This window comes from Felis catus, chromosome B3 (assembly GCF_018350175.1).
Source record: "Felis catus isolate Fca126 chromosome B3, F.catus_Fca126_mat1.0, whole genome shotgun sequence".
NCBI classification, from domain to species: domain Eukaryota; kingdom Metazoa; phylum Chordata; class Mammalia; order Carnivora; family Felidae; genus Felis; species Felis catus.
The window spans coordinates 38,738,041-38,760,047 of NC_058373.1; the positions used below are offsets into that span (position 1 = coordinate 38,738,041).

The following is a 22,007-nucleotide window of genomic DNA, read 5'->3' on the forward strand; positions in this document are numbered from 1 at the left end:
AATAAACCCTGACCACCTCTCTCCCACCTGCCTCCCCTCCCCCAACTCAACTACTGTCCTGATTCGGACCCACGGCAGCTCTTACTGGACCAGGGCAACAGCCTCCTAACCGACCTCTCCCCCCTTCCAGCTCCTCTTACCACAGCAGCCAGAGCCCTCGTCCTCAAAGGACAGCTCACCTCACTTCCATGTACAGGAGCCCTCCTTTGTTCCCCGCTGCCTGTGATAACGTCCCGCCCCTGAGCAGGACAGTGAAGCACCCCCCCCCCAGGGCCTCAAGCAGTCCTTACTGAACTTCACCACTCGCCATCGGGAACCCAGACCACCCACCCAAATGACTTGTTCTTTCCTGGAAGGACGTACCTGTGTCTTCCGACTCTGTGCCACGATTCAGGTGTTCGCCTCTACCTGAGACGCCTTTCCTGGTGCTGCCACCTGTGTAACTTCTGCCTGTGCTGCACAGCTCAGCGCAAACACCACCTCCTCCACGATGCTTCCCTGATGGGATTGAGGAAGCACTCTCCCTCCTCCAGTGGCCCATCTGCCTCGCCTGAAGAGCTAAGAGGCACACTCATCTGGAGCCATAATCCATCGCCGTGGGTCTAGCAGCTGAGGTAATTCTAGAGAGAACGTGACTCACTTTTCTCACCAAGAGATCAGCATACTGGATTCTAGCTACTAATTAGCCACTCTCTGTTTCTCTCCATCTGTAAGGTGGAACAGTCTGGACAGAGTTCAAAGGAATTGGTTTTTCCCTGTAAATTCACTGCCCCCTTGAGATGATCACCATTGGTTGGCAGCTGAGACCGGTGGGCAAAGGAAGCAGGGGTGCAGCTGGGCCACCTCCTGGACACCGTGGGCAGCCCACAGATGGAAGCACAGGGGACACTCCCTTGCCACCCAGACAGGGACTGTAGTCAAGAAAGAACCCTGCGTGCAGCCTCAGAGGCCACCCTGACTTTCTGCACAAGGAAGCCTGGCAGGACACCAGAAAAGGCATGGCGGGTAGGCCAGTGCACAGAAGAAGCCACTCAGACACTCATCAGTTGGGGCGCCTGGGTGGCTCGGTCTGTTAAGCATCCAACTTCGGCTCAGGTCATGATCTCACAGTTCGTGGGTTCAAGCCCCACGTCGGGCTGTGTGCTGACAGCTCAGAGCCTGGAGCCTAGAGCCTGTTTCAGATTCTGTTTCCCTCTCTCTCTCCATCCTGGCTCACACTCTGTCTCTTTCAAAAATGAATAGACGTTTTAAAAAATAACAATTAAAAAAAAAAACTCATCACATCTGAGTCTGCCACAAACAGCTTATAAAACAACAACACAAAAACACACTTGGGCCACTTCCAATCTTGTCTATCGGTGCCAACAGTAAGTCAGACTGAAGAGAGGAAGGCCTCAGGAGCCTAGACCCTGACCGTGGCTGAGGACCCAGTTCCCGTGGTGGCTGTTGCCAGCACACCCCCGAGGTGCTATGGAGACCCCCAGATGTCCCCCAGGACCGAGATCCCAGAACACTTTCAGAATCTAGGCAGAAGCCCTAACTCTCATTCCAACCAACGGCTCCCTGGGCAATAAGGCCACCCTGGAGCAGACTCCTCGCAGGATGGCCCGCGTACAAGCTACTCGAGCTCCGAAGAGAGCCATCGGCTGCGCGGCCCCTCAGAAATGTAGGCCAGCTTTCCGGTGCACTGCAGGCCTGGACTGACTACCAGTCCAACACCACACATAAACATCAGGCAGGTTACACACCACCCCAGCTGACGGAAGAGAAAAACGACCCGAGGCATAACTTAAAACTACTCTTGGCATTTATTGATTTCATCGGCCAGCAACTCCAAGGCAGAAATAATTGATGGGCCAAGTTGTACGAACTCCCTATCAATTTAACTTATATAATGTTTCTTCAGGGTCTGGATCAAAATCAGCCCTTGATAACTACAGTGGGTGAAGAAGGATGAGCTGGCAAGGTGCAAATCCTGGCTACAAGCATGTAGCAGAGCCGCGTGCTAGGACCCCCCTCCCACCCCGTAACTCAGAGCCTAACCACTTGGTCAGCTCTGGACGCACCAGACCTAGGACCTCCTGCCACAGATCGCCTCAAAACCTTTGTGGTTAATTCCTTTCAGAGCTTCAGGATCAGGGAAAAAAACCCTCCCCTACCTGTGCCATCCACCATGTTTTCATCAAGATCTGAAAGCTGAAAACGTCAGAGCTGAGCCTTGTGCTTAAATTCTAAAGTTCCCTCGGAGGACGAGCACCTGGCTGGCTCAGTCAGTTGAGCATCCTACTCTTGATTTCAGCTCAGGTCGTGATCCCAGGGTCGTGAGACTGAGCCCTGCCGGGGCTCCTCGCTCAGCGTGGAACCTGCGTAAGGCTTTCTCTTTCTCTCTCTCCCTCTGCCCCTCTCCCCTGCTTGCACTCTCTAAACAAAAAAAATAAAAACAAAAACAAACAAAACAAACAACAACAAAAACTCAGTAGTCAGGCAGCTTTTTCTGCAAAGGGACTACAGAACAAATATTTTAGGCTTTGAAAGCCATACGGTCTCTTTCACAAGCAACTACTCACCTTTGCCATTATAGCACAAAAGCAGTCACAGAAAACACTTAAATAAGCAAGCCGTGTTCCAACAAAACTTCATTATAGACAGTGAAATCTGAATTTCACACAATTATCACATGTCACACAATTCTGAAAAACGACTCTTAGCTTGCAAGCCCTACAAAAATAGGCAGGAGACCATATGTAGCCTGTGGGCCACAAGTATGTCCACCCCTGCTTTAATGTTTAATTATGGTTTTGATCTGCTAGCAGTCTTTTGTCTTGCTGACCCAGGGCTTGCTCCTATTTGTAGTGACAAGTAATTTTTTTCCTAACTTGCTAGCTTTCAGCATGTGTTCCGCCTCCCCCCCTTCTAGTAAGAAAACCCCTCTTTTCATCTGGGATATGCTCCTCCCAACAGCAAGTGTTTCTGAGACGGTGTCAACCAGAAAGCCCCATCTATCCTGCCCCGGGGGTGGGCTTATCACCAGGGAGGGTCGATCAGACCATCCTGGAACCGATGATTGGCCCAGAAGTGGGCAGGCACTCCAATCAGTGATTCTAGCCTAGAGGAGAACGGGCCGAGTTCTTTCTCTGGAAGACAGCACTAAGGACTGGGGCTAGTGAGGTCCATGCTGCCCCCAGTGAGAAGACTCAGACTGGAAAGGAAGCCCACACCAGGACGAGAAAAACCGAGAGGGAGCAGGCTCCTGACACCGTCACTTCAACCCCGTATTCATCCGAGCCTTCCAACGGGTAACCCACGGCAATATAGCCCCTCTTTTGATTAAGTAATCTCGCACTGGATTTCTGACACAACCAAAGAATCTGGACGAATGAGATCACATCAAATTCTATTTGCCAGCTGGCAGGATAGCGATTTGTGCGTAAAAAAAATGACACTGGCTGGGTCCTGCCACGTATTTAGTCACTTTTCCCCTGTTGGACTTTAAGCTCCCAGAGAACACAATTCATTTCCGAGCCATCTTTATGCCTGTAGTGATTTACTCAGTACCCTGTACTTGGTAGGTATTCTATGAATATTCATACAGATATTACTTTCCTCGGATGGGGGGAGCTACTGCGAGAAGGGCAAATAAAACATGGAGGAACATGTGCACGTACCCACCCATGACCATACACCAGAATGTTACCCAGAGATTCTAGAGAAGACTTCCACCCCCAGGGGGCTCACTGACCTAACACCCACTCCCTGACTAACGGCCCGTAAACCACACGCATCAAGCTGAGCCACACAGCCTGCTTCGCCCATTGAACACCCAGGGGAAATAGAAAATAGTGTCTGCACAACACCCGGACACAGTGAGAGAGGACTTCAGCCACCCCCCTCACCTCAGTCTGGTCATTCTTTTTTTCTTCTTCTCTCTGGTGACGGCACAGTGATTCAGTCTGGTCTCTCTAATTAAGTTGTTTCTTTCCAGCGCATCTTCTAACTCAGGCAAAAGGCCTGGAGGGCAAAGCATCCTGTGATGGGAACCGAAACCACCCCCTCAAGCAATAGGGACTGCCCCGAGGCCAGCGTGACAGACCCCAGGACAATGACGGACCTGACCTGTACTGCCCACCTGCCCGTACCCAGCGGCCTTTGTCCCTGGTTTCCTTATATAAACCTGCAAGTATTTTCAGCACCTTAGGGACGCTAGTCTGCGGTCTTTCTGGTGTTGACCTCACTGAAATTCCTCTCAGCTGGCCACATGCACACACAAGGCAGGGTATCTCACTAGGACCAAAGGTCCTTCAACTCACCAGTCGACTCGAAATAAATGAAACACTTTCAAGGGACTACTAAGTGGCTGAAAAAACAGTACCTAAATGGCACCTGAAAACAGCCCGTCTCTCCCCAACTACCATTACTTCACTTCCTCGCACAGAAAAAGTAATGTCTAGGCACAGGTGTGCCTGGCTCTAGATCACCGACACATTCCCACGCGTGAGGCTAAAAAGGCCTAACTGGCCCGGCAGACGCAACCCCGCGGCTGCTCGCTGTGGACTCTGGGCAGCGGCTTTTCTGCTTCCACCACCCAGGCTCCCAACCAGAGGAGCCCTGGTCTCTGCCCGACTCAGGTGTGTGGGTTCCACTTTTCAAAAAATTCTCTGACCTTTCCCAGGATCCTTCTAATGAGGAAGTTTCGAGATGCTTAAACCAAAGCAGACTGGTTTTTCCGTTGCTGGCCATCATAAAAAACTTCTCATCCAGCTGGCTAAGCAGCAGCGTGCACACATGGCCCACCGTGTTGGTCGAGCACGATTTTAAAGGCTTTGTAGGCATGATCTCAGTCCTCACAACTTTGTAGGTAGACTATTTTCTCCATTTCCCTGAGGTTTGGAGAAGTTAAATGACGTGCCCAAGGTTACACATTTTAAGTAGCCCCATCAGAATGCAAACCCTGCCTTTTGTCACGGTGATCGAGTGGAAAAACTGGCCATAATATTTTGTAGCTCCTTCCAACGAGGTAAGAGTCCATCCCTCTACTTTCTTAGTCCCGACTTGATCACATGACTTGCTTTCGCCAACAGAACATTAACACACCTGATGTACTCACAGGTTTCAATGGTGTTGAGCATTGTGGGTTACCCCACTCTTATCACTGAAACCCCAAGACCATCATAGGAAGAAGCCAGGGCGTTAGCCTCTCGGAGGATGAGCGAAAACACGAGGCGAGGTCCAACCAACCAGCTCACAAACTCAGAGGAAGTAATAAACTGTTGTTTTTAAACTACTAAGTGTTGGGCTGGTTTGTTACCCAGCGAAAGCTACCTGAAATAATCTCAAAGTTATCACCAGTAAATCACTATCAACAAGCAGGAACAAATAAAAATGCGAAGCAGAGAAAAAGTCTCTTCAGTCTTCCCCATTTTCCCTCAAGGACATGAGAAGTAACCGAGTTTAAATTTCATCAGGAAAGAATATATTTAGACCAGAGGAAGAACTTCCTGGCAGCAAGGAAGCCTAAAGACAGAGGCAGGGAGATTCACTGTCTCAGTGTCACCCTCACCCAGGTTTCCAGGAATCCTCCACTCACTGTTCTCGCCCAGCAATCATGTTGTGTAAGAATACCATTCCACAGCCCAGGCCTTACAGGGAATTCTTACGGGCCTTCTGGAGAAGACGCCAACAGCAGGAGTCTGAAGAGTAGAGCAGTCAGGCCAGGCTGCCTGTACACACTGCTCATTGGAGCAGAAGTCCTAGTGACTTCCCCTCCTTAGCTGGGCAAGTAATGAACTCTCCAGCACAGAGATCCGTCCAGAGAGTCGTCTGGCTCACAAAGCCACTCTTCATGCCAAAGAACAGTAATTGGTGGAGCCGGAAAAGAAATTCCTGAGAAAGTGGGGGCAGTACTGGGCAGAAGGGGAAAAGCAAGTCGGTTATTCCAGGAATGAGCTGAAACTTTCCTCTCTTCGGAACAGACATCAAGTTAGAACTCTCCATCAAGGACACAGAGCATGGTACATGGAAGGCAGTGGGAAGAGAGAAACACAGGACTAGATTAAGGACTACGTTAAAAGTAGAAGACACGAGTTCTTGGCCCAGTTTCCCTGTTGATTCCTGTGTGTTCTGGCACAAGTTAATCACACATCCACCCATTTAACAGCCCTTCAAGGGCAAGCTATCCTCTGCTGTTACATTAGAGACTGGGGATACGGAGATGAGGGAGACCTGTCCCCTGACTTGAGGAAACTCAGACTAGACAGAGAAAAACAAACTCTGAGCTGCGGTTTCCACAACTGAAAAATGGGCAAGAGACAAGGCTGTTGTCAACAGCAAATGAGAAAAGTCACTAAGGCACATAATACAGCACCCGGTACATAACAGATCCTCAATAAAGTCATTACTTATTAGAGTAAGAAAGGGATGGACACTGCACCAAAGGAATACAGAGAAGGAGCACTTAATCCACTTTGGGAAGAGGCTGGTTCCCGGAACGCTTGCTGAAAGACATGTCTGAGCTAAACGGTAACATTATTACCATGGTAACAATATAACTAAGCTAAACAGTAATGTTATTTATTAATAGCTTACTGAGGAAGCCCTTTTAATTCTCACAAGCATACGAAATAAGTGTGTAATTTGCAATAACTGCTCTTTGGCATGAAAGATCCTCATTTTGCAGATGAATAAATAACTCAAGAGTTTACATACCCTGTATGTAAAAGACTTAAGATTTGAACTTGAACTGGCAGATCCCCAAGCTTTGGTGCTATACTTAAAAAGTTGAGCAGACTTAGTCTAGAAAAGATATGAGTGTGAGGGACGGGGCGGGCTAGGGAAGTAAGGTTCCCAGGAAAGGCAAGTAATAGTATGCGCAACGGTGAGAACACACAAGGTACAGCTCGAAAAAGGAATGAAATGTCACTGGGTCTCAAGTTCTTCACAAACTACACGAAGGCATAAGGGAGGCAATTAGCCTTTGTCAGGCCCTTCTTTACGCAAACCCTTTTGCAAGTTGCTTTCCGTATGTCATTTCCTTAATCCTCACAATAACCTAGGAGTAGGCAAGAGGATTCAATTTTATAGATGATACAATGGCTTTGCGCCACCAGAGCTCTTTACAACACAAATGGTCCCTCCGAGTGAGATTTAGAGGTCATTCGCAGCCCTCTAACCCAGCCCCATGCTCAAAACATGTTCGTTTCTCCTCTCCTTTCAGTTACTCCTATTTCCTAGAAATTAATATACAAACAAAAACATTCTATCCTGGAACTCAGAGGTCTTAAAAAAAAAAAAAAAAAAAAACGAATAAGGTCCATATACCGCCGGAAAAGCGTTCCCCACACAAGTCATACCACACCTCCTTATTGATAGGTTTCTTAATGGCCATTAGAAAAAGGACAACATGGTAGCTAGTGCAGTTAGAAAGTAGAAGGCTTTCTACAGTTTTCCATTTTAAGATTATAGTTTGATGCATAGACACCTGTGAACCCACCACCAAAATCAAGATTTACTATTTTGATTACTCCAGAAAGTTCCCTCATATTCCTTTGAAGGCAATCCCCACTCCAGCCCCCATAACCCTCAGGCAACCACTAATCTAATTACAACGTTACTGTGGACTAATTACGTTTGTTGTAGATACTCATATAAATGGAATCATACAGTAGATATTCTATTGTGTAGAGCTTGTTTTTACTCAGCATGGTGTTTTTGAGATTCATCCAAACTGTTATCAACTGTTTGTTCATTTTTATTGTTGAGCTGCATTCCGTTGTTTGAATATATCAAAATTTGTTTATTTCAATCGTCTGGTGATGAGTATTTTGGCTGTTTCTAGTATGGGACTATTGTAAATAAAGATGGCATGAACATTTGTTCACAAGTCTTTGTGTGGACAAATGTATTCATTTCTCTTAATATGGAGAAGTAGGGTTGATGGATTGATTGTATGGTTTAATTTTAAAAGAAACCACCAAACTCTCTTTCAAAGTGGTTGTCCCTTTTCCTGGCTGCTTTTAAGAAACTTGCTTTATCACTAGTTTTCAGCAACATCACTGTTTCTGTTTGCTTTGGGTTTTTTTACAGCGTTATTGGTATATAATTTTCATACAATAAACCCCAACACTTAAAGTGAATCATTTGATGAATCTATATATGTGATCGTCACCACAACTAAGATTATAAATATATCACCCCCACAAGTCTCCTCGTGCTCCTTTGTAATTCTTCCCTTCCTCCCCTTCCCTCACTCCCCAGGCAACCACAGATTTGCATTTCATCACTGCAGATCAGTTTGCAATTTCTAGAATTATATAAATGGAATCACACAGTATGTGCTCTTTTTTTGTCTGTTTTTTCACGTATCAATGGTTTATTCTTTTTATTGCTGAGTAATATCCTAGCGTATGGATGTACCACAATTTGTTTATCCATTTAACTACTGACGGACGTTTGGGTTATTTCTAGTTTTGGGCTTATACAAATAAAACTGCTCTCAACATTCATGGGCTTGAGCGGACATATGCCTTCATTTCTTCAGGGAAAATCCTAAGAGTGAAATGGCTGCATGTAGAGTAGGCACATGCTTAACATTTTAGGAAACGGATAAGCTGTTTTTCAACATGCTTGCACCATTTCACATTTCGGCCTGCAGTGTCTGAGAGTTCCAGTTGCTGTGCATCCACAGTAACACATGGGCAGACTCTGCAGACGTTCCAGACATTCCAGTGGGTGTGGAAGCATAGCTCACTGTGATCTGAATTTACATTTCCCTCATGACTAATGATATTCAATTATCTTTTCATGTGCTTATAAGCCACTCATCTATCTTCATTAGTCAAGTGTCTGTTCAAATGTTTACCCATTTTTTCCAACCGGGTGATGTTTTTATTATCACACTGTGAGAGGTCTTTATGTATTTCAGACAATGTCACTTGACAGATAAAGGTTTTGTCAATATCTTCTCTTCATGTGGCTTGACTTTTCATTTTTGTCAGTATCTTTTGAACAGCAAATGTTTTCATTTAGATGAACTTCAATTTCTTGACTATTCCTTTACAGTTTGTACCTTTTGTGACCTATTTAAAAACTCACGCTAAAACAGAGGTCACTAAGATAGTTTGTTTCTTTCGAAAGTCTTATAGTTTTAACTCGTACAGTTAGATCTAAGATCCACTGAGAGTTCATCTTTGTTTACAGTGTGAGGTAATAGAGGGGGTTCATTTTTGTGCAAACGGATATACAGCTGTTCCAGAGTGATTTGTCGACAAGATTATCCTTCCACTACTGAACTACCTTGGAATCTTTGTCAAAACCCAACTAACTACATGTACGTGTCTATTTCTGAATTCTTCCTTCTGTTCTATTTGATCTGCTTAGCTTCACACCAATAGAACACTATTGATTATCATAGCTTTATAATAAATCTGGAAATCAGGTAGTCTAAATGCCCCAACTTTGTTGTTGTTCTTCAAAGCTGTTTTGGCTATTCTAGGTCCTTTGCATTTCCACACACATTTCAGACACAATTGGTCAATTCTACAAATAGGTTACTGAGATTTTCAATGGGATGGCCTTCTATCTACACATCAATTAAAGCAAAACTGATGCCTTAGCAATCCTGACAGTGGGGGTGGTTGCGTAACAATGTGAACGTATTTACTGCCGGAAGTGTATGCTTAAAAATCATTAAGATAGTAAATTTTATGTTACGTATATTTTACAGTTTTTTTAAAAGCAATTCCATTCTCAGGATTTTTCACCTAATCTACCGTTGCTCCTAAGCCAGCGGGCTGATTCCACCAGCCCACCCGCTCCTCCTCAGCCCTCCCCCTCCTTGAACTTGACACCCTTAGCACACTGCAACGCGATCCACAGCACTGGGTCTTCCGTTCTTCTGAACTCTGGCTTCTTCATCTTTTTCTTTTTCCTAACAAGCTTTATTGAGGTTTAATTTATATGTAATTTATATGCGAAGTGGTGCAAGTGCCACTGTAGCCGAAGGTTTGATGTTGGATAAATCCAACCATCTACCACCTCAAGATAGAACGTTTCCAACCACCCCCCAAAAGTACCCTCATGCTTTTGATGTTCATTTCTCCCTAGACTTTCTGTCACTATAGATCCATTGTTGTTTTCTCCATAATTTTATATAAACGGAAACAGTTTGTACTGTTGTGTATCAGGCTTCTTTCATGCAGCATAAATGTATTTTGAGATTTAGCATCAGTAGCCTGTTCCTTTTCACCGGTGAATAGTACACTGTTACAGGAATATACTGTAATTTCTCTCTTTGCTGATTGAAGAACATTTTGGTTTTTTCTACCATGTATACAGTTGCTTTCAACATGTGTATAGGAATCTGTATGGACATAATGTGTTTCATTTATCTTGGATACATATCTAAGAGTGTATTATCATACAGTAAGTGTGTATGTACCTTTCTTTAAAAAAAAAAATCAGTTTCTTTCATAGTCAAACTCACATCCAGTCAGTCATGGCTTTGGGTCTATGCACTGTCTAGTCCAGTGGGAGGATGGTGACACTGGCGATTGGGTAACTAAGCTCCCATTGGGGCTCCGGCCTGGGCTTACTGGGTGACCATGGCTGTCACAGCCTCAGCTAACAGGTGTAACCTGTAACAGGCCAGACCAAAACAAGAGAGGGAACTTGCTGCCCTAGCCATCAAACTCACTAGCCAAAGACCTGGTGCGCCTGACTGGCTCAGTTAGTACAGTATGGGACTCTTGATCTCAGGGTCACGAGTTCAAGCCCCACCTTAGATGTAAAGATTACTTCAAAAATAACTAATAGTCGGTGCGCCTGGGTAGCTCAGTCGGTTAAGCGTCCAACTTCGGCTCAGGTCATGATCTCGAAGTCCTTGAGTTCGAGCCCCGCCCTGGGCTCTGTGCTGACAGCTCAGAGCCTGGAGCCTGTTTCGGATTCTGTGTCTCCCTCTCTCTCTGACCCTCCCCCGTTCATGCTCTGTCTCACTCTGTCTCAAAAATAAATAAACATTAAAAAAAAATTTTTTTTTAATAAATAAATAATAGTCAAAGACTTGTTAATAAAAATTAAAAATACTATTCAATGGCTTTTACACCAAAACAAAACACAAAAGAGGATGCAACAACTTTTGATTTCAGCTCAAATTCAAAACATACTAACTAGCAAGTAATTTCTTACCTCTGTGCATAATCTTGTGCTTCTCCCTCAGGTATGTCAGACCTTTTATTACCTGGAGGAAAGACAATGTAACAAGATGGGAAACTGAAGTGGGGGTGGTTAAAATACAGTCAGCCTCTCTATTTTAAAATGATATAGAAAATATTTCAACTAACATCGCAAAATTGCCCTCTTCCCTTATTTTTTATTTGATTTCCAACCTGTCATATCAAGAAAGCATCTTTTTAGATGATATATAGTTATTTTTAAGCAATGTTGATTATTGCAAGTTTATACAACTTTACAAACCCCTGTGCTTGGGGCTCCTGGATGGTTCAGTCGGTTGAGCATCTGACTCTTGATTTTGGCTCAGGTCATGATCTCACGGTTCATGAGATTGAGCCCGTGTCAGACTCTGTGCTGACAGTGCACACAGACTGCTTGGGATTCTCTCTCTCTCTCTCTCTGCCCCTGTCCCTCTCACGCATGTGCATGCTCTCAAAGTAAATAAACTTATATAGGAAGGAAGGAAGGAAGGGAGGGAGAGAAAGAAACAAAGAAAGAAGAAAAAGAAAAGGAAAAGAAAAAGAAAAAGGAAAGAAAAAGAGAAAAGAAAAAGAAAGAAGAAAACGTGCTTGGATTCGTTTTTTTCTAAAGCTACAAATCTAAAAAGAGGCCTTCTCCTGCCACAAATGGGAATTCTTTTGGATATCCCATCTATTTCTCCAGATACAGATTTTAAGATAAAGGAAGTCGCTTTTCTAGTTCTGGAGACAGAGACAGACAGAGAGAGTATGTTATATCTAGGATTTAGACAGAGAAAATTCTAGTGAGAAAACCCCACTTTCCTTACAAACTTCCCTTAGCTAACTTACTATCTTCCTCCCTTGTCCATTTCCTGCCAACTCATTAACTTATCAATGAGGGAATTTGGAAGAAAAATTATACAATATACTCACAGCAATGCTAACTTTTCCTAAAATTTGTTCAGGAATTCTTCCAGCTTTCTTCAGGACTTGATCCAAGGAACCCCCATCCTAAGAACAAGAACACCAACCCATTTAGTGACAGCGTTTTTAACTATTCTTTCAAGTGTTAAACTTCGCAGTAAAGTGAATGCCACATGTGGCAAATCCTCCTGGAAGGGTACCCTTTGGTTTGTTCCAGACCTCAAAGACAGAAATGTACAGCATTGTGGGAGCTATCAAATAACTAGAAACTCAAATCGTGAATAATCATTAAACAAAGGACTAATTCAGGGATCAAAAAAAAAAAAAAAAAAAAAAGACTTGCACTGGGGCACTTGGCTGGCTCAGTCAGTAGAATATGTGATTCCTGATCTCAGGGTTGTGAGTTCAAGCCCCATACTGGGTGTAGAGATTACTTAAAAATAAAATCTTAAAAAGGTTTGCACTGAACTGACAGAACAATGTATGGTTGGGACCAGAAGCTCTAGAGGCAACCTGTCTAAATTCACCAACTCTGTTGCTTCCTATCAGGAGAACTCTGACCAGGTTACTCACAACTTGTAAAACGGGGATGATATCTTAAAGCTATTAAAATAATCATAGGGCTATTATAAGTATTAAACAAGCTGGTACATATAAAGGTCTCAGAACAACATCTAGCCCACAGTAAGTGCTCGATAAACGTTAGCCATTTGATCATCAGCGTACGTCACAACTTGTATTGGAGAATATCCTAAAAACTCACAGCTAATCGAAAGAAGAACGTCATAGAAAGCAACAATTCCTTCCACAAATCCTACCAAGTGCCGTGAACAGTGTTAGGTTCTATGGAAGATAAAGATACAAACAAAGAACTACTTCTTGTCCTTGTTAAATGTACAAACTAGTAGGGTAAATATACAGACTCTGAATATAACGAAACAGGATATAGTTTAAGAAAGCGTTACACGTGCAGAAGAGAGAAGAAATTCTGACTTCACTTAAAAGATGGCATTTGAGTTTATGTCTTTCTCAAAGAAGGAGTATGACTTCTATACCTGGAAAGGGGGAGGTACACGGCAGAAAGGGAGAATGCTACACATGACACACGTGGGATATGAAGCCAGCCTCTGTGGGGCTCACACACCACGGCCTTCTCATTCGTGGATTCTACACTGTAACCTGAGATCGTGAAGAAAAGCTTCACTCAAGGAACCCTGACGTAGCGAGGCACGGCTACATTCATAGGCCATGGCTTCCAGCTGCCAATTATCAGTCGCAATTTAAAATCATCCTCAGAAGTAGAGACAATTCGTGCAAATTCAGACTGATTTTTAGAGTATCTCATCTACACTGAGCAGTTACCAGTATCATCTATCATTTATTAACCACCTCTGTGAAAGGTATAGGGATATGTGAGAAACTAGGGATAGAAAAAACTAGACACAGGAGGAAACACACTCACACTCACACTCACACTCTGCTTGGGGAGACAAAACACTCAACAAGGCAAGGCACCTTAAATTCTCCTCTGAAACAAGGCAGGAAGCGAAGAGTTGAATGAGGAGAAGAGACATCACTACAGGTGCTCAGAGGAGGAAGCAATTCCTAGGCAAAGTGGCAAAGGAAGGACTGGAAACAGGAGGGACACGGAAACCACACCTCAGAAGCAGACGAGACATGGCCAAGCAGAAAGACATCCCTGTAAGCTTCCTGCCTCCAAAGTCACCCAGCCGCGATGACATATCCGGGAGCATAAGGTCACAGAACAAGGCACAACACGATTAAAAGGACAGAACATAATCCCACTCTTATAGACATAAAAAAATGTTTGTGTAACTCACACAAAACCAGAACATCCAAAGTGTCATCAAAAGCTATTTCTAGTCTACGTGGGAAGACAATCAGGGATTTTGGTTGCATGATAGTTTCTTCTCCGTGCTTTTCTAGGGTTTATAAATTTTCTACAATGAACAAATGTTTTGCCCTTTTAAATTACTGAATTCCTTTAAGAAAGTGGAGAATTAAATCTACAATCAATTCAGAGCACTTACTGAGCATCCATTTTGTGCAAAGGATAAGATAAGTGTGTAAGATAGATACAACACTGCTTTCTTTTGAGACAGTGAGAAACTAAGATTCATTCAGGGGTACAGACTCCTCAGGAAATGTCTACTAAAATAATGCTAAAAAAAATAGATTATCCACTGAAAGATTCTAAGCTTATGCAAAGGAGTGTTGGACTAATCACTTTCTGTCACAGTCAACTCTGGATCACAGATGCTGAGGGAAAAGAAAGCAGGACAGGTGTGAATTCTCAAATGCACCTGAATACCCCCAAACATGTTTGTCTTCTATTAATGGTGGGCAGGTCAGTTGACCCAGGAGCACGATGGAAGATCCTAAATTTCAACCTAAAATTTCCTATGTGCCATACTTTCCACCCAGACACGAGGAATCACTGATCTAGAACCCAACAGAACTCCCATGGGAACACATTTATTTTTCCAAGAGTCCTTGGAAGAGCCCTGCCCAAGCTGTGACCCAGGCTGAGGTGTGAGTCACCCTGTGAGCCTGGCTGCCTTCACGATGCTGCAGATCCCTGGTGGCCGAGTCAGGACATCAGAGCCCAGGTAACCACACCCAAGTCTCCCAGAAACATAATAGCACCTCTCAGTTTCCTTCGCCAATGGGAAGAGGAACTCCAGTGCACAAAGTTTCCAAGCCATTTCTCTTTTGCTTCCAGTTGAATGTGGTTTCAGATCCTTTGTTTGATCGGCTGCCTGATTATCAGGGAGGAGGACTATGCACTGAAAACTAGGTAACAAAGCAACTCTGTCAAAATCTGATTCAAATGAGGTAGAAATGCTAACCCCGTGGTTCTCAGGTTCCACAGCCTAGGACAGCAGGCAGCCCAGCTCACACTTTTCCCTGGGGTTGTGGTACACATTCCTGTTAAAAAGGAAAAAAACTCGGCTCGCTTTCCTTTCACCTCCTTCAGAGCTATAAGCAGAGTTACAGTGTGAACAATGGGATTAGCAAGATTCAAGAAGCATGAACCACAGTCAGAATTACCCAGGGCTGCCTCCAACTCACCTTACAACCTTTTAATTCCACTTCACTGTTGCCAAGAACTTGCCTTCCCTGACTAAAGCTGCTGAAATTGTGCTTATTTTTAGAAGGCAATTATTAACTAAGTCAATGGCGCTTTTGTGAAGGTTTTCTATAGAAGAGACAAATGCTTTATGGGGGGGGGGGGGGAGAGATCAAAAGCTTTTCCTCCTGCATGAGAACCATCAGCCCTGAGTCCTCAGTTCTCTGGGGGCTCAGCTACCACCTGAGCAGGAATCTACCTCCCCAAAGGCAAGAGCATTCCTGTTCTGACCGGGGGGCATCCATTTACTCCTTGAGTCTCAAAAATTCAGACTGGGCAGCACAAGCACAGTTTACTTCTACAAAAGTCAGCCCCCTGGCTGAGTGCTTTAGAAGATGGGGCCCAATGGATGCCAGTGACACAAATTCACTTTAAAATGCGTCTAAGAAATGATGTGAGCAATGGACAGATAGATGGGCAACATGTGGTAAAGCAAACATAGCAGAACAGTAATTGCAGAATCTAGGTGGGGGGTTCACAGTGTACATTATACAGTTCCTTCACCTTGCTTTGTGTTTGAAACCGTCATGATAAAAAGCTGGGGGAAATGTTAATGACCTAGAACACGCAAGGACTGTGACATACACAGAAACAAAGAACCTCTGAAGTTGGGATGTGGTTAATGAACAGAGCTCTACGTGACACCTTCGAGAGGTGGAAGCTGAGACAAAGCAGAAATACCCAAAGAGAAGTAGCCACCAGCAGTCAGAATTTTCCTGTCAGAGGCGGCCAGGATGGGAGCTCTCCTGCAGAAAGGCCTACTCAGGGACCAAGAAGGGGTGAGAGGGTCCAGGGTTAGACCAGAGAGCTACTCTGGAGCATGGCTGCCTGGATTTCAGGCCACAACAGCTTCACTACAGGGTTCCATCTCTGGTAGCTCTGAGCCTCTCCACTAAAATTAACAGACTGTTCCAGCTGCTCTCTGGGCCTATGGATATCTAGGAACAGAAGACTCTATTGTGGACTCCAAGGCCTAACTCTCTCCCACTGGGTCCCAGGCCTGTCCATGCCCTCCGCCATCTTGGCCTCCTTCATTCGGCCGCTCAACACCTATCACCTAATAGATGCCAAACACTGTGCTTGGCCTTCAAAAGGTTTTGACCCTCCCACCTTCTGAAAGCCAGTTTTCTAGGCTCGGGCCCCTCCCTGGGTAACTCCAGAGATATCTTCTGCTTCAGAGACTTATGAGGGAGGATCCTACCCTACCCACAGAGCCAAATCCACTGGAGGAACGCTGACCTGCAGATACTGAAACTGGGCCAAGAGAACGGGAAGCCAACCCTTGTCATGTCCTGAGTCATCCTGTCCTCTTGGAGGGAAGGGTTGAGTGGCAAGGACAGAGCAAGAGGTACAAAGGTTGTGATCAGTATCTATGAATCCAGAGTGAATGAAGGATTTCACAATGAGCAAGCCTCACCACAGATCAATTTAAGACAAATTAAAAAAAAAAAAAAACTGAACTGCACATAGCAAGAGGTGAAATAAGGCCAATAAAACAGGTCCCAGCAAGTTGTGAATAAATGAAAAGACCACTGCCTATCCATGTTTGGGGCCTAATCCTAACATCTGAAGCAAGCACCATGGAGTTCAATCATGCTCACCCTACAAACAGCGCCCTGGTTCCTCTAACACAAAGGGAGAATTCCGAGTTGCACAGAACTTGGAGGTAACTCAGGAAAGAATCTGATTGTTCCAAAGACCGCAGGCGTGAGACGACACACACCTGGTGCTCAGAAGCCCCTCCATCCACACTGACAACTCACTTACGAAGGCCCTAGAACACAGCCATCCAGCCTATAAACAGCTCTGGGGAACAGAGAGACTACTCTCAACGTCTCCACTCCCCCAGCCGCTCATGTGGCACCCTGCACATCATAGGCACAAAAGTAAGAGTTGGTGAAGCTGGACCCATGTTGAAGAACTAATGTAAACCCTGACTGGCTACAAGTGCCAAAAACCACAGAAACACAGGATATTAGGGTACGCAGGGGTCCCCAGAGAAGATCTGGTCCAAACACTGCTCTGCAGAGAAAACCCTGAGAGAGTATCAAATTTAAAGACAGCAGACCTAGTTAGAGACACTGCTTAGAATTTAGCTCTGTGGGAATGCAAGCTGGTGCAGCCACTCTGGAAAACAGTATGGAGGTTCCTCAAAAAACTAAAAACAGAACTACCCTGCAACCCAGCAATGGCACTCCTAGGCATTTCTCCACGGGATACAGGTGTGCTGTTTCAAAGGGACACATGCACCCCCATGTTTATAGCAGCACTATCCACAATAGCCAAAGTATGGAAAGAGCCCAAATGTCCATCGATGGATGAATGGATAAAGAAAATGTGGCATATATATATATATATATATATATATATATATATATATATATATATGATGGAATATTACTCGGCAATCAAAAAGAATGAAATCTTGCCATTTGCAACTACATGGATGGAACTGGAGGGTATTATGCTAAGTGAAATTAGTCAGAGAAAGACAGAAATCATATGACTTCACTCCTATGAGGACTTTAAGAGACAAAACAGATGAACATAAGGGAAGGGAAACAAAAATAGTATAAAAACAGGGAGGGGGACAAAACGTAAGAGACTCGTTAATATGGAGAACAAACTGAGGGTTGCTGGAGGGGTTTTGGGGGTGGGGGAGATGGTCAGAATTTAGCTCTGACACTTACTGGTTATATAACCTAAGCTAATTACTAAGCCTCTAGAGGCCTGTTCCCTCGCCCACCTCGGGGAGGGTGGTCAACATTGCGTCACATGACAGGGCTGATGTGATTAATAACTTACATAACATGGCAAGGACTCACCAAGCGGTAGAAAATGGGAAAGCTAGTTACTACCATGTCTACCCATGCTGCCACCCACCTCCCACTATTTTGGCAACACCTAAGAGAAAAAAGGCCTTTCCGGTCACTGGTTTATCACCATTGCCTCCACCCTCCACCCTCTTCTAGTTTTCAAGGAACCTCCATTGCCAATTACACATCTTCATCCAAAACTCTGGGCTAGAGCTAGAAAACCAACCATCATCAGCACAAAAAAGCCCAAGAAACCCAAAGCTTAAGGAACACCCCCCTCCTCCCCTGCCCTGCACCCCACCAAAGGGAGGCTAAGACCCAAAGGGAAAATATCAGTACCCCAGGTCTGGGTGAGGACCAAACCAGAAATGTTCATGTGCTTCGCACAGAGGCTGCTTCCCTCCCATTCAAGCAAGAGGAACGAGAGCTTTCTTGGGAACCTTCAGGAGCGCAGGAGACGTTCCAGGTTCTATGTTCCATATGGCACCACAAAAGTTGGGCAGACGCCGGCCACCATACGTATGGCACTTCCTGACGATTAACATGAACAGAAGTTCAACATAATGGGGCGCCAGCAAGGGACAAACCTCCTGGGGAGGGTTCTCCTGGAGTTCATGAAGACCATGCCTGGGGGCTCTCTCCAGAGGTCAGAGCAGAGCCAGGGTCTGGAAGGAAGTGGAGAAGCTGAGGGACACTCTGCCAGGCCGAGGGCTCAAAGTTCAGCAGCCCTAAGCTCGCCGACTCAGTCATGTCAGCCCTCATCCCGGAGCTGTCAGCGACAGTGAGAATAAGGCAACCTCTACCGTTTGCACGAGACAAGCTTGGGGTCGGTGTGCCGGAAGGCTTACTCTGCTATTTTCAACAATCCTCACCGCAACGAGGTCCGAGGTCCGTATGGTAATGGCCATTTTGCAAATGAGGAAAGGGAGAATGAGAAAGATAAAGAAACCTGCCCAAGGTCCTGACGAGAAGGTGACATCTGTAAACAAATCATTATTGAGCGCCTGCTGGGTGCCAGGGCTATTCTGGGCTTTGGAGACACAGTGGCAAACAAGACAGTGTCTACTCGGATTTTTGTGGAGAAGGGAGATATGAATAAACATCTCAGATTCCAAAGTCCCCTGGTGCCTAATGGGGACAGGAAAAAATAGCCATCACGAAGCCAGCCTGTCTCTCTGAGATTCTGGACATCAAGAATGGAAACAGAGCCCCAATCACTATCCAGTGGATTCAACAAAGCACAGGCACTGGGGCCCAACAGCCTTGGTTTAAATTCTGCCAATTCCACTTACTAGCTGCATGACCTTGGTCAAGTTATTAACTTCTCCGAGCCTCAGTTTCCTCATTTGTAAAATGCAGATGATCTACCCATCCAATAAGGCTTGCAAAAATGCAATAAAATATTAATATGCGTAGGGTAGTCCAGGCTATAAAACCCGATAAATATTAGTTTACTAGTAGGAGTATTGCTAGATTATTGTCATAGATGCTGTTATTACTGTCAGTCACCAGAAAGAGAAGGCACTCCAGGCAGCTAATGGTACCAAGATCGGCAGCTCACATCCACACAATTAGCCCCTAAATTCCCTCTCACTTGCCTTCTCTGATGTGCATCAAGTGACATTACTTCTCTGCACACCCAAAGAACCCCTCCAGACTGTCCTTAAAGCAGATTATAGACTCTGAGGACAGGGATGTTTCAGCTTCAAAGCCCAGATGCCCAAGACGGTGATGTAGATCCAGGGAGGAAAAGGGAGGCAGCTGGTCCCAAACCAAAGACAAGACCAGAGCCATCCAGCTCCTAGGCTGTTGCTCCAGAGGCTGATGGGTTACCACATACCATGTGCTCCATACAGATACTGATCTCGCCGTCGCTGTAGAATGCGCCATAGAAGCCCACGATGTATGGGGAGTTGCACTCATGTAGAACCTGCAGCTCCCTTATGATCTGGTTCCGGATTGCAGGTTTGATCTCCAGGTGAATTAGCTGGGGAAAGAAAGGTGGGAGGAAGAGATGTTTTAAAAACACATGGATGGATGAATGAAAGCCTTCTTAAATGCTTAAGCTCTTACAGGTGGGAGGAGAGGACACAGGCATGTTTTAACAAGTCTCTGCCCGACCAAAGCACTCAGTGCCAACCTACCATGGCAGGTAATGGTACGGGAGGAGCCATAATGAGGGGAGGACGGCTGTGCCTCCACTCCTAGGAGCCAAGAGTGAGGAAGGGGGGCTCACCCCTCCCAAGCACAAAGCTGAAAGGAGCATTTCCTCTAAAAGGAGCCGGGAAGCCGAGAGAGGAAGACAAAGCAGCCTGAGGAGCCGGCTGGCACTCGGGGGCTACAGAAGTGGAGGGGTAGGAAGGACTGAGCGTGGGGACCCAAGCTGCCCAGGGAGCTTCCCTTGACTTCAGGAGCCTGATGTGGTTGAGATTTGGCCAGGGCCTCAGGTGCCACCCATGTCCCTCTCATGTTGCCCCTTGTTTCCTCCAGGCAGACAGGGGACAGACACAACAAACATAGGAAATGGTTGCTGAATGAGATGAAGCTTCTAGAAAGGGCTGCAGACAAGGAGTGAGCGTCAGAGGACATGGAAACCAGGGGTTATCAGCATGGGCTGGAGTGACCAGTAAAAGCTAGACAAGAGACGGGCTGTGAAGACGGGCGCTGTTTGAAAAGATGGAGGGAGCAGCCTGAGCAAAAATACGTGGACGGAAGCAAGCATGGTGTGCCGGAGAACACAGAAGGGCCGGGCCTCGCTGGAGCAGGGGCTGTGTGCAGAAAGGGGAGGAGCACGGTGGACAGAAAGGAGAGTCCAGCTCGGACACTGCCTGCCACGGAGGGGAGTGGAGATGCTCCCTGCAGGACGGTGAGGGGGAAGCAGCGGCAGGGCCGGGGCCAGGCAAACAACTTGAAAGCAGGGTCTGGTGCACCGCCGGGGCTGCCTAAAAGCAAGCAGCTTCTGCTGCACCAGATAATGGCAAACAGGCACCCTTGCATTCTTTCCAAAGCACGCAGAAAGCTCGCAAAGGTCACTTGCTGTTATTTTCCAGTCTGGGGATGGGGATAAATACCCTAACACACCATCAGTGTGTTTATCCTATAATCTGATAGATGACAGGAGCTCAAAATTCAAACAGCACAACAAGGTACTGAGTGAAAAATCCATCTTCCTTCCACCCTTGTCCCCAGACCCCCGATCTTCCAAGAGAGAATGCAATCACCTATTCACCAAGTGAATTCACCTAATCACCAACCTGATTCAGTACTTTTTTCTTTCTTTTTATTTTTTGAGTGGCCTCACCTTTCTGGCCATGACCAGGCCAGACGGCTTATGGGAGACCTTGAACACCACACCACCGTTGCCAGCGCCCAGCTCGCTGATCTTCTCGAAGTCGTCATCCTTCAATTCCCCGACCTTCTGCTTCTGGGTAAGAAAGGCCTCCAGGCGCTTCCGTTGCTGCTCATCGAGCTCCAGCTCCTCCAGCTTCTTCTGCAAGGCCTCCAGGTTGGTCCTGTCCCAAAGAGGGAACATGAGTCAGAACCGGCATCAGAGAGGCCCCCCAGAGGAGCACCTGTGCTATGGCGAGCACTAGCTCCGGGGCCGGACTGGAGAACGAATGGAGGGACTCCAAGGGAGGGTTCCAGGTGCTGCGGCCCTGCTCCCTTCACTATGCCACCAGCCACCACTCCCTGTCACTACTCCTCACCGACACCTTTCACCTCTCAAGGCCTCTGTTTCCTCATTTGTAAAACGAGGCCTCTCTCACTATGCTGCAAGTCTACAGAAGGAACCAAAGAATCTGCTAATATCCAAAACGAGCCACCTTCATTTGCTTTAAAATCCCAGTTCCGGGGCGCCTGGGTGGCTCAGCTGATTGAGCGTCTGACTTTGGCTCAGGTCATGATCTCACATTTGGTGGGTTCGAGCCCTGC

The 22,007-nt window shown here is 45.8% G+C and overlaps 1 protein-coding gene across 3 annotated transcripts in view; it reads right to left on the minus strand.

Annotated features, from left to right (window-relative positions):
• The window catches only part of MAP2K1 (mitogen-activated protein kinase kinase 1), a 78,879-nt gene that overhangs the window by 18,771 nt on the left and 38,101 nt on the right, over nucleotides 1-22,007 (minus strand). For all 3 annotated transcript variants that reach the window (XM_011282937.4, XM_003987018.6, XM_045059130.1), the window contains exons 2-5: nucleotides 21,376-21,586; nucleotides 19,915-20,061; nucleotides 12,117-12,194; nucleotides 11,179-11,230 (exon numbers count right to left, since the gene is read on the minus strand). In XM_011282937.4, coding sequence (XP_011281239.1) covers nucleotides 11,179-11,230; nucleotides 12,117-12,194; nucleotides 19,915-20,061; nucleotides 21,376-21,586 — 488 coding nt within the window. The remainder of the gene's footprint in view (nucleotides 1-11,178; nucleotides 11,231-12,116; nucleotides 12,195-19,914; nucleotides 20,062-21,375; nucleotides 21,587-22,007) is intronic.